We start from the raw sequence: 13,432 nt of genomic DNA on the forward strand, positions 1-13,432 counted from the left end.
CTATTTTATTATATACTACAAACAATGACAAAATGTGTTACACATGATAAAAAACTTGATATATTATGTTCAGATTGTAATTTAGTAATATGTTATCGTTGTCTCACGTCAAACTATATTCAACATCGTATACTTCACACAGATGACATTAAACAATTACTTTTGGATAGATTACTCTGCTGTTGTTTATGAAGATAAGAGTAATCATGATGATCAAGAAAATAACAGTGACGATAATAATAAAGATAATAGCATTAGTATAGATAATAATAGTATAGATAATAATAATAGTACATATAATAAAGATAGAGAAAAGATAATAATATTATTCAAAATAGAATGAAATGGCTATGGAATAGAGCCAAAGAATCAACCAAAAACATTCAGAAACTGAGTGAAATGGAGAATCAAATCAGTGATTATTGTAAAGATTTTTATGAAATGCTAATGAAAGAAGAAAGATTGATGAACTTGATCAAACCAAACAACAACTCGATCAAATCGTCAAAGAAATACAATCAATACACAATATCATTGGATTGATCACACCAACTCTTAAACCAGATGAACATAACAATAGTAATCATGATAATAATATATTATATAATAATGAATATGATATTCACCCAGATGAAATAATCAACTATACTCTTCCAACATTGACAGAGTCGATTATCAAATCAACAACATTAGACCAATTCATTCATAATAATAGTCAAACAATATTTAATAAATCAACAAATCAACAATGAAATCATTGCATATTTAAATAATAACAATGAAATCAACAAGAATAATGATAACATTAAAACCAATAACAGTAATGTTCATTCTATTTTACAAATCATTCGCAATCATTTCGAAAAATACAAGATCGATATCAATCAAATCGGGAATATGAATTGTAAGATCTTTCTGTATCAAAGCGCTCTGTATTTCAAAGTTGTTTCGAAGGAGTTAGATATTTAATCCCATTAGCTCTTTCTGTCATTTTTATATTCCACCTGTTATACATAATGAATACCTTATCGGAATGGATCAAGACAAGATCGACCTCTAACTTTCGCCGATGAAGAGCCATTCTACCTCTACTTCTATGGTAAGGAGAGAGTCAAAAACATCAATGGTAAAACAGTTCGTGGAAATAATATGATATTAAGATACAATGTTACAAAAGGTTGAACAATTGTTTGTTGACAAAAACTCGAAAGAAAGAACCCCACTGGTGCTGTTGAATAACTATAAGAACATACTCTCGATGTATTATGATGATACGTCAAAGGAGATTGTTTTGGTTGAACACAAGTCAATTCCATCCATCCTATTCTCAAAAACATCGTACCAACATTCACCACTACTTATATCGTTGAAGGTGAAGACAGATTGTATCTCTACTACGGTGATAATCTAACTGACTGTTTCATTAGGATTACCACTCATGGCTCAGAACCGAAAATGGTCGAAATGCTCAGTACCATTGATGGACTTTGCAAAAGTTGAGTCGGATCCCAACAGGAAGCGAGTTTTGGTTTTGACACCAATGATTCACAGGTGTAAAGATGATGATGGAAAGCTCTATCTTTTCACCGTAGATAAGAACTATGTCTATTCAATCAAAGACAATCGTTGGCAAGACTCTCATCTCCAAACCTTGAATATTCAACATAGAGCGATATATGACTGGTAACAACTGTCAATATTTAACAAAAAGACTACAGAAATAAAAAGTTTAAATCTGTTAAAATGATTTATTAAAAAAACAAAGATCGTAGACACTGTTAAAATAAATAATTTATTTAAGATTGTTCCATTGTATTGTAAAACTCTACTACCTCTTTGTGAACTTTCAGTTGTGATTGTGTTAGTTTCGATTTCAGTTGGAGACCTTCCAACGAAGTAGCACGACTCAGTGCAACATAGGCCTGTCCATACTCAAATGCACCGTCTAAATCGATAATCAGTCGGTCTATCGACATTCCTTGTGACTTGTGAATCGACAATGCCCATGCCAGTGCAAGCGGAACCTGTGTGCGCGATGCAACACGAACATTTCCAATCTCGATCTTCCAAACCTCACGATGAATCGTCTTGGTGATACCCGTCGTAAACTTTACCACTGGCATCTCCATACCGGAATCATCGATATCTGCAAACCCAACAACAACTCCACGCGATCCATTCACAAGCTCCGAACTGAAATCCAAATTCTTTAGCAAAATCACTTGAGAACCAATCTTCAACGTCAACCTCGTTTGTGCTTGCATATTCTTCAACATATCTCTATATTGATCGGGTCCTTCATCGATAGCATCGAATATCATCTCATCTGACTTCAACTCTTTTAACTTTCTTTCATTCTCCAACTCCACCTTATTCCTATGTGGATCTGGATATAGATATAGATAAAATAAAAATAGTTAGTTAACTAAGTCCAACTCGATTATAAATAACAATAACCTACATAAAATAGTTGGTATAATTCCATCTTCCGATTCAATAATATTATTTACACATTTGTTGAGAGTTGTCATTCCGGCTTCATCGATCGTTCCGAAACGCAGTTGATTCAGTATATTTACAAAGTGATTGTCCTTCTGACGATAGACTTTTGTCAGGAGTATGGAATGGTCGATCAAGTACTTCCAGCATTTCGCATTGAAACAAAAGGATGACGCTGCGTTGTTGTCGCGATTCTTGTTGACCGGCGGCAACTGACAAAAGTCGCCAACCAAAATAACCTGGATACCTCCGAACGGTTTCGGAATCTTTCGCAAGCCCTGCCCGATGAGATCGAGTTTATCGAGTAGTTCACAGCTGATCATCGAGACTTCGTCGATGATCAACACCTTGGTTTGTCGCCAACGCGTCAGATTCTTGTTGTTGTTGGCGATGGAACGGATATAGTCGAGAGCGGTCTTCTCTCCCAACGCGATACCGGCAAACGAATGCAGTGTCGTACCACCGATATTACAAGCGGCAATACCTGTTGAAGCGGTTACGTGAACGTTGTCGCCGTGTAGCACACGCAACACATTGACAATCTCACGCAAAACAAACGACTTTCCAGTACCTGCACTGCCAGTGAAGAATATACTGTTTCCATCCAACGCCAACTGTACCACATTCCTTTGTTCCTTACTCAGCAACTCTGAAATAACGATATCATCTTTCTTGGTCTTGAATTTAAATTTCTTTGGTTCCATACCATCGACTTTGAACGGTCCCGATCCAAATGGAATATAACTAATATTATTATTTTGTTGCTGCTGTTGCTGTTGTTGTTTTTGCTGTTGTATAGTTTGTAATGTCTTGTATCCATTATTATTATTATTATTGTTATTACTATTATTATTCAAATTATTTGTATTCATATTCAATGATGTAGATAGATTGATTGTTGATGAAGATACAGGCGAAGAAGTAGAACGATGAACCAATGATTCACTTGAGTAGTTATTGATTTGTTTAAATATAGATTGTTGTTGTTGTTGTTGTTGCTGAATTACAGGTTGTTGTACTTGATATACACCAAGATTGCTTGTACTATTACTAACTATACCACCAGTCATATTTACATTGTTATTTGTTGTTAAACTATTACTACTATTATTATTAATATTATTCGATGCTAAAAGACTTGAAGAACTAACAAAACCAGTACTTCCATACTTTGAAGGTAGAATCGTTGATGAAATAGGTTGTTTCTTTATAGGTTGTATTAATTTTAAACCAGTATTATTATTTACACTATTATTACTATTAATATTAATATTATTACTATTAATATTGATATTTTCTGATTTTAACTTTTTATTTAAAGGTTGTTGTTGTTTTTGTTGTTCTTCTTCTTCTATTTTTATAATTTTGTTATTACTTTGATTGTTTATTGTTAAAGATGTTATTGGAGTTGAAGTTGAAGTTGTCGATGTTGATGTTGTTGTCGATGTTTTATTGTTATCATTATAATCACCTAATAGATCATCTTCCTCAAGTTGATGTAATCTCTTTAGTTTTGAACCTAATGGTGATATTGTTATTTTTTCATTATTATTATTATTATTATTATTATAACTGTTTGTATTTTTACTATTATTATTGTTATTATTATCTTTTGGGGTAATAGTAAAATAATCGGTGATCACAGCATTATTATTCAAAGATGATTGTTTACTATTTCTCTGATTTGATTTAAAGAATTTACTCATAATAATTCAATTTAAATATATAATTAACTTAGTAACTAATTAAACTGTTTGTTTGTTTTTAAGTTAACTCATAAACACTTGTTTAATTATTTGTTTCGTTGTTTGGCGCGCTCACCATTCATTGACAACTTAAGATTTCCAATAAAAATGAAATATGAAAAATGAAAAATAAAAAATGAAAAATGAAAAAAATCAAATTAAACAAATCAAATAGATTCTTGTTTGTCAAAAGGGAATGATTGATTAATATAACTTAAAAAGAATATATTAGGAATAGAGAAATGAATAGCAAAGATAAAGATGTTGTTGTTGATGATTATAAATATATTTTATTAAAGAAAATAATTCATTCTAAATATATTTATTTAAATATTTTAAAGTTTATAAACGAACTTCATAGAGATTTGATAAAAAATAGTATTAATAATAACAATAATAATTACAATAATAATCATAGTAATAATAATAATAATAATAGAATTTATAAAAGTATATTACGATGGAATGATTTACAATCGAATATACATCAATTAATAATTTATAATTATAATGATCATTTTAAAATATTATTTAAAAATCAATTTATAAATGAAAATAATAATAACAACAACCATCATTTTGATTTAAATAAATATTATTCACCTTTATGTTCAATTTTAAATACATCTATTGTCAGTAGGAATTTAGATATACTAAAATACATAATAAATATTATATTTTATAAACCAAAAGATAATATTAATAGAAATAGTAGTAATAATATTAATAATAATAATATAAATAATGGCAGTGGCAATAAGTTATTAAAATTATTTAAATTGCAAAAAGAGAAAAAGGAAAAGGACAAAATTGGAAATAAAAGTGGTGATGTAAATGAAGAGAATGATAGTGATGATCACAAAAAATTTGATTTATTAGATTACATATTGGGATTAGCAAGCACTAAAGGTTATTTGGAATTGGTTAAATATATTCATTGGTTAGTAGTAGTAGTAGAGTCAGATAATGAAGATGATAATGTTGATAATGTTGAAGAAGAAGTAGAAGATGATGAATCAAAAGTTTATGATCAATTAGATTTAGAATCAAGATATGAAATATCTAGGATCTGTAGGAAATTTTGTTCGAAACAACAGTTGTTTAATAGTAATATATTGGATTGTGCTGCTATCAGTGGCAATCTCCAGCTGGTCAGATTCCTGCATGGCTATGCAAAGACAACAGATGGTAGCTGCTCTTTCAGTGTATCTGCAATCGATGGGGCGGCGGTCGCTGGCCACATCGAGGTAGTGCAATTCCTTTATGAGAACCGCACCGAAGGTTGCACATCGTACGCACTTGTAGGCGCAGCATCAAATGGCCATTGCAACGTTGTTTCCTACCTCTTGAAATACGACAATGAATCTACGAATTTTAAGAATATCAATGGTGCTATCATGACAGCGATAATCAATGGACAACATGAATGCTTTACAATATTGAGTTCATACAAAACAAATAAATTCACCTAAATAAAGTTTTTTTAAAAAAAGGGTGATTACTCCGATTTAAAAAATTATATCGTTTTGAAAATTTCATCAAAAAGCGTTGTTGGTCTAGTGGCAGAATTCTTGCCTTCCAAGCAGGAGACCCGGGTTCGATTCCCGGACAACGCATTTTAAAAACATAATTTCCGCATGCGGAAACTTCAATTTTTAAAATTCTTCACCCTTTACCCCGCTACCGGAACGTATATAATAAAACTGATGTCCTAAGAGCCCATGGGGCAATACATTGACACCAACTCGTGAGGAGGTGATAAAAAACACCTCCTTAGTGCAATGGACCTAAAAAAAAAAAAAAAAAAAAAAATTCTTCACCCTTTAAAAAACCTTTAAATGACTTTGTTAGACTAAAATGGAGTTAAAAAAAAAAAAAATTTAAATAGGGGATTTTAATCGTGTTTGATCTCAAAAAAATCAAAAGGTGATCAAAAAAAAAAAAAAACAAAAAAAAACAAAATTTTGAATAGTTCTCTTTTTTGTTTAAGTCAATCAAACATTTTAATAAATTAAAAGAATCTATTTATATATATTTTCATTTCACAATGATTTCAACATTTGACATAAATTCATTAAATAATAACAAATAACTTAATAATTATATACATAAACTAAACATATTATAGAATGAAGGGTGATAGAATGCCAACTATTCTGTCACCGATTGCTCTTGCAATTGGTGAAGATTATACGGATCAATGGATTGAATATCTATTAGATCCTTTAACATTGAAACAACATGTATGTATTATAAATATATGTTTTATTTATCAATTATTAATTATTTATATCTAAAACACAATATTATATAATAAAGTTGTTAGCATTAAAAGAAAAGAAAACCAATCATCCAGATTCACAATCGATTATAAAGACATTCCTGAAACAGTATGATAAGTATGTAGCATCGCAGCAGATGCATAGATCTACTATGCTACTAGATCTTACACTAGATGTCGTGACAACACTCGAATTTGCATTGGAAGACTTTGAGAGAGTTGTGCCTATTAAATATCAGCGTATTCTATTAGAACATCTATTCGAATCATTCACAAACAATACAAATGGTAATAGTAATAGTAAGAGCAACAGCAATGGAGATGTCGTTGGCTATGTAAAATGGTATGAACCATTCTTACATCGTTGGTTGATTCGAAGTGTAATTAAAGGTGTTGCTCTAAAGTATTTATTGGCACAACCCAGTAGTAATAGTAATAGCAATACATCTATATTATCACCTTCATTGTTATCAATACAACAACAACAACAACAACAACAACAACAGCATGTACAGAGAGATGAAATACCATCTACACCACCATCAACACCACCACCTACACCACCACAATTCATTGCAAGTCAACATGTTGAACATCAACAACAACAACAACAACAACAACCAAATCCAAATATACAATCAGGTGTACCATTGGATGAAGTACTTCCGAAATCAATAGAATATCTACTGAATTGGAGTAAGAAAGCGGTGAGCGAGAAAGATCTAATCAGTTGTGTCGTACATATCACAATGGAACTAGGTGAACTTGCATTCTACAGAAATAGCTACATAGAAGCAAAACAATACTTTGATCATTCTCTAACAATCATATCAAAGAATAACATAGAGTAAGTTGTTATTTGGTTATCAGTTAGATATTTCATATTTTATTAATATCAAATTTTTGATTTATATTGTTGTAGTTTTACAAAAAAGAATAGAATCGACTCATTCTTGTTGGCTATTAATTCCGTTGAGGTATATCAAGAGAGTGAATCGTCGTCTAAAGAGAATATGGTGCAGCAGATGGTAATGCTTAGTGATTCTCTACCGACACAGGTGGAGATAGCTCTTGCTCTGACAGACTTTAGTATGCTATTGGATTTACTCTATCAGGATATACTGCCATCTGACGATAGAACATCGGATAGCTATCCTATCAGTAACGGTAATGGTAATGGTAACAATACTGGTAACAATAACAGTCACATCGGATATAACCTTGATTGGCAATTCCGAATGAACCTACTACAAGATAAATCGATACCAACAACAACAAGAGATTCAATCTATTGTTTAAATTTATTGAAATCATCTATTAATAATTGTAAGTCAAATTATATATTATCATATTAAACAATAACAACTTATTAAGACTATAATAACTAACATGTTATTTAATTTAGTATATTTCTCAATTGATTTAATATGGTTTAATAATAATGATATTATAAACTATTTATTTAAAACAGTTGAATCATTGTTGAAAGAGTTGCAGTCGAGTAAGAACAAACGATATGATCTCTATTGTAATAGATTAAAGTTCACTCTAAACAAGCTTGGTAATGAACTTTTACATATTGATAATAGCAATTTAGGTAATCTATATTGGAATGTATTTAAATCGAAATGTAAGATATTATATAAATATATAAAAAACAAGAAACTATTTATTATAAGTTTAAAATAACTAACAAACAACTTTTCATTGTTTAAATTTAATAGTATCTACTTTAATAGTAATAGTAGATGTTGAAAGTTGTAATTTTAGAAAGAGAAAGTCTGAGGAGAATGATAAGGATAAAGTTAATGGTGTTACTAGTAATAGTAATAATAGTAATAAGAAACAGCTATTGGAGGTAGATGAGACAAATGAAAGTGTAACAGTTCTAGGTGTATATAATGAGTTTATGGCAGAGGAAGTAGATTTGGAGAGAACTATACAACTAAAGACAATACTAATAGAACGATTCAAATTCACACCACAACAAATAGATAATATAATATATAAGAAAGCATGCTATTTAACTGCTAATTCAAAGAATAATATTGCTATTAAAGTATTAGATATGACAACATCAACATCAACAAAACAAATGAAATCAATAGAATATCTAAGATTATTGATACAAATCATAGATAATAATAATAATAATAATAATAATAATAATAATAATAATAATAGTAGTGGAGATGAATCAAGTGTGTCAGATCAAACATTGTTTATTGAAAAGTTCAGTACGATTTTCAATGTTAATGTAACGCAACCGACACTACCAGACTACTCGGTGTTGTTAAGCATGTTCACGACATTACTGAATAGTAAGCAGTATTTACAGATACAGTCACTGTGTAATCTACTCTTACAAAAGGATAAACCACAACAACAACAGCAACAACAACAACAATTTCTTCAACAATACAACGCAGAGTTAAATCTAATCTCTATAATGTTATCACTTGAACAACTTGCAACTCTATTAAATCAATTCGATATCTATCAAAATAGTACTAAACAAACCAATCATAATAATAATAGCAGTAGTAGTACATCTTCAAATGATATAATGGGTAAGTTAAATTAAAGTGTTGTTGTTTTTAATATTAATATTAATATTTATTATTATTAATAGATATAGATCAAACTAAATTGATACAAGATATAATTAATACATTCCAAACATTCATGACAAAGTTGACATTCAATAAACAACTATGGTTGTTTAACGCTAGTTATTACAATGGTGCACAACTCATTGTTAATGACCAACCCATTGTAAATGGAAGTGGTTCGCTCAGCTTTGTCGCCAACAATACCAAGTACGGATTGCTCAACTGTATAAATAACACAGTACTATTGGATCTAATCGTTGATATTATAATTGGTTATATATTTAGAAGTCATAGAAAGAAAAGTGTAACTATCTACAATTAGAACACATAACATTTTAACATTATATTTATAATATCTATCTATTCATTTTTAACAAACTTTAATTTCATTAATTAATTACAGACACATAACGAAATCAATTTAGAATTCTATGGTGAACTATCAACATTGGTATCGAATTCTTTGACTAACCAATCGATAAACGATATCAACATTAACTGTAATGAATATGTGGAGATTCTTATGAATACGCTGTTACGTATCAATGCGATAGGACTTCAACCGTGCCATACATCGAAATACTGCTATAGAGGCAAGTCATTCTGTGCGATTGGTGATGTCTACTTTGATGCCAAGCGATACTCAGATGCTCTAAGATACTATCTAATAGGATTATCAATGGAAACATCTTTCTTTTCACTAGGAAATAATAGTAATAGTAGTAGCAATAGTAATGGTAATAGTAATAATCATCAACATTCAATGACTCCAGAACATATGATCGATAAGTTGGCACCGAGAATACTACAGTGTCTTCAAGAGTTACAGTTTTCAATGCAAGCAGTCATAGTCAGCCAGTTGCTACCTGTAAATTGTCAGCTCTACTCCAATGTCTTTAAGATCATTCAAGACGATTTCAACCAACTGGACATCAATTACTATCAATATATATGGGATCTACCTATTCTTGAATTACTCCTAAGTATTTCACACAAACAAAAAGATCAAAAACGTTCAACTATTTTGGTATGCATAATAACTATTTTTATTTTAATTGTTTGTTACTGTGTTTGTGTGTGTGTGTGCGTGTGGGAAGTATGAAGAGAGTGTGTGTGCAAAGTGTGTTGTTTTGTTAATGTTCTAAGTGTGATGTTATGATCTATCTATTATTTATCATATGAAATCAATAACTTTTAATTATCTCATCATCATCATCATCATCATCATTAACAACATTATTTTATTCTTATTTTTATTTTAGACACAAATTATATCTACACCTATGCTAAACGAATTCAATCCACAGGAAATTCGAACACTCTACGTCAATAATACTAAAACTAATTTTTGGAAAGCATTGACCTCTGATTTTCTGTTGTCATAAACAACAAACATCAGGTAATAAAACAAAAAGGTATAAAAATTAAGTATTTTTTTTATTATTAAAATTAAAATTAAACAAACATGAAATGACAAGAACGAATTCGTTTGATTTTGGTTGTGAATGAAATTGGGTTGAAGTTGGAACCAACCATTGAATGGTTACCATTCAAACAACATTCATTTTTTTTTTTTATATATAAATTTGTGATTATTGGGGCTTGATTGAAACCAATTTTATTTTTATTGAGTGCATACACAATTCACACCCAAAACCAAAAACAACCAATCAAATCAACAATAATTATGATAAAAATATAATATGAATTAAAAAAAAACTCTGATCAATCTATCAAATTAGTTCATATTGTTTTGTTTTGTTTTGAACAAACAAAATTATATGTTACAGTAATATAAAGAGAGATTTAGTGTAGAACAAACAAAATAAAACAAAGACACTCAATCAATCAATCAATTTATTATAAAATTTTTTAAAAATTTTTTTTTTTTTTTTTTTTTTTTTAATGAATTATTAAAAATTAATCAATCTAAAAAATTTTTATTTTTATCATCAGCAATTATCATCACCAACATCATCATATTTCATTTGCAATGGTATTAATATAATCATCTTTGCAACTAAATATATATAGATTCTGATTGATAAATAAATTTAAATCAATCTCTTTTAAGAATATTTATTTATTTTATTACTTCTTTGAATAATAATTAATAGTTTTTTATAAATAAAGTTAAACATATAGTTTCAAGTTATTAGATAGATAAATAGGTAGATAGATAGATATAATAGTTAATATAGTAGATAAATATAGATTTTAGATGAGATTTAAATTTAGATTTCAAATAAATAAATAAATTGTAATAATAGAATAGTAATTTTTTTAGATTAAATTGTAATAATAGTAATAATATAACAAAAGATAGGTAGAATTAACTGAATTAAACTCATAATAAATGGGTAATTTGCAAACAAAGGAGAGAATTGATCTCTCTCCTCGTACTTTGACATTGACAAGGTAAAAAAATATAACAAAATTTAAAGTTGGAAGTGATTGTGAGAGTGGAGTGAAGAGTGAGCGTGAGTGTGTGTTTGTGAAGTTTTTATTTTTAAAATTGGAAAGTGTAATAGTGTAATAGATATAATTAGTAGATGGATAGATAGATATGATAGATTAAGAAAAAAAAAAAAAAGAGTAGTTTACAATATATTAACAAAACAATACAATAATAATTAATAATGTGAATAATAATTGTTAGTGTCGATGATAAGGTATGGCTTGGTATACCGGAGGAGAACTTATTCAATGATTCATTTACGATTGAAAAGTACTATATGCTTCAGAGTAAACCATTCTCAAACTTTAAGGATGCAGATCATTTCAAATCGATTGAGCAGATAGAACAGTCGTTTTTCCCTTCCTATAAGGATCGTTTCACCGAGTTGTCCGATAGCAATGAGAATGGCGGTGTTCAAGAGTCGAATAAAGATGGTACCGCAAGCGGTTCCTCTTCTGGAAACTCTGGTAAAGATAGCTCGAAAACAGGAACAGGTAACAGTGCCAATAATACTTCTGGTAATAACAACAACAACAACAATAGCAGCAACAACAACAACAATGGAGGAGGTGGTGGTAACACTAGTAATACAGGAACAAAACCGAGTTCTATTCCAACTTCTGCATCGACAATGACACTAAACACACCTACTGGTAATAACAACAACAACAATAACAATAACAATAATTACAACAACAACAACAATAGCAATGTAGGCGGTAACAACAGTGCTGTCGCAACAGGAAACAATAGTGGCAACAACAACAACAACTCACGAAACTCCAATAACAACCAGAGAAATAGTTCATCCAATATTGTAAATAGTAATAATAACACTGGTAGACCTGTCTCTGGTAACAATAGCAACAATAACAACAACAACAACAGCAGCAACAGCAACAGTACTACTGGTAGCGGAAACAAAAGAAGAAGCGGTGCCAACAACAATAACAACAATGTTGATTCAAATTCAAATAAGAATAACAGTCAACAACAACAAGCAAGTTCATCTTCATCTTCCTCTAGCAACAACAACAACAATAACAATGTAACAAATAGTAATAATAATAGCAATTCAACTACTACAACCACTACGACTACCACTACAACAACATCATCTGCAGCAGGTGGAAATGTTAATAATGCTAACTCACCAAACTCTACAGCACCAGGAGGAGGAGGAGCAGCAGGTGGTGGTAGTTCACAATCTACAACCAGCGGAAACAAGACGATAGTCAACAACAATCCATTCCATGAGGAATACAAGAATCGACAGAATATACCTGTGTATCTCATTGACGAAGATCCATTTCACACTCATCAAATCACTACCACTTTGATACTGGAAGATCTTTACTCACAGTCCAACGTCAACACAGCATACTATTCAACACTCTTACAGAAGCGTCTATGTATTCTAAAGCGTATACATCTAGCACTAAAGAGAGAAATTGCAAGAAAGAAAGTAAGTTATTCAATCAATTTATTGTTGTTGATCAACAAACAACCTATAGTTAACTAACAAAACAACTATTATTATGTTATGATTTGATTCAAGTTATTTGATTCAGTATATCATTCAAAAGCAAAGACGAGAACAAAGAAAGTACATACACCACCGATTTCAATTAGGATAGCATGTCGATTGTTTATAACAACACTGCAGGAGCAGGTGTTTGAACAGCGTATATCGCTGCCTACGCTAAAGTCATTCAACTCGATGATTAGAGAGTTGCCGGCGCTGTCGATGGCGGGCGAACCACAAGATTGCATCGATAGTCTCACTCGATGGTTACTCTCTGCCATCGCCACCAACATTGTACATATAAAACGTGAA

General features: G+C 30.3%; 5 protein-coding genes and 1 non-coding gene across 6 annotated transcripts; 5 read left to right on the top strand and 1 right to left on the bottom strand.

Annotated features, from left to right (window-relative positions):
* Positions 1-24: 24 nt before the first annotated feature.
* On the top strand, positions 25-1,182 carry PPL_05396 (uncharacterized protein; the record flags this gene model as incomplete). Its single annotated transcript, XM_020576280.1, has 3 exons — positions 25-184; positions 716-904; positions 1,049-1,182. 3 exons carry the CDS (start codon positions 25-27, stop codon positions 1,180-1,182), a joined length of 483 nt encoding a protein of 160 aa, XP_020433529.1.
* Positions 1,183-1,263: 81 nt separating this feature from the next.
* Positions 1,264-4,205, bottom strand: pif1 (DEAD/DEAH box helicase; the record flags this gene model as incomplete). The annotated part of the gene is made up of 4 exons (XM_020576281.1): positions 1,264-1,391; positions 1,469-1,575; positions 1,933-2,386; positions 2,462-4,205. 4 exons carry the CDS (start codon positions 4,203-4,205, stop codon positions 1,264-1,266), a joined length of 2,433 nt encoding a protein of 810 aa, XP_020433530.1.
* A 281-nt stretch (positions 4,206-4,486) lies between these two features.
* PPL_05398 (ankyrin repeat domain-containing protein) lies at positions 4,487-5,716 on the top strand (the record flags this gene model as incomplete). The annotated part of the gene is made up of 1 exon (XM_020576282.1): positions 4,487-5,716. The coding sequence occupies one exon, from the start codon at positions 4,487-4,489 to the stop codon at positions 5,714-5,716; it is 1,230 nt and encodes a 409-aa protein (XP_020433531.1).
* Positions 5,717-5,789: 73 nt separating this feature from the next.
* PPL_05399 lies at positions 5,790-5,860 on the top strand. Its single transcript has one exon. It is a non-coding gene; the product is annotated as a tRNA-Gly (tRNA).
* Positions 5,861-6,373: 513 nt separating this feature from the next.
* Positions 6,374-10,522, top strand: PPL_05400 (uncharacterized protein; the record flags this gene model as incomplete). Its single annotated transcript, XM_020576283.1, has 8 exons — positions 6,374-6,487; positions 6,564-7,372; positions 7,448-7,851; positions 7,931-8,155; positions 8,265-9,095; positions 9,158-9,300; positions 9,541-10,005; positions 10,400-10,522. 8 exons carry the CDS (start codon positions 6,374-6,376, stop codon positions 10,520-10,522), a joined length of 3,114 nt encoding a protein of 1,037 aa, XP_020433532.1.
* A 971-nt stretch (positions 10,523-11,493) lies between these two features.
* Positions 11,494-13,275, top strand: PPL_05401 (uncharacterized protein; the record flags this gene model as incomplete). Its single annotated transcript, XM_020576284.1, has 4 exons — positions 11,494-11,555; positions 11,797-13,060; positions 13,154-13,201; positions 13,228-13,275. The coding sequence occupies 4 exons, from the start codon at positions 11,494-11,496 to the stop codon at positions 13,273-13,275; spliced, it is 1,422 nt and encodes a 473-aa protein (XP_020433533.1).
* Positions 13,276-13,432: the final 157 nt, after the last annotated feature.

The sequence above is a fragment of the Heterostelium album genome (genome assembly GCF_000004825.1).
Source record: "Heterostelium album PN500 unplaced genomic scaffold PPL_contig12, whole genome shotgun sequence".
Lineage (NCBI taxonomy): Eukaryota > Evosea > Eumycetozoa > Acytosteliales > Acytosteliaceae > Heterostelium > Heterostelium album.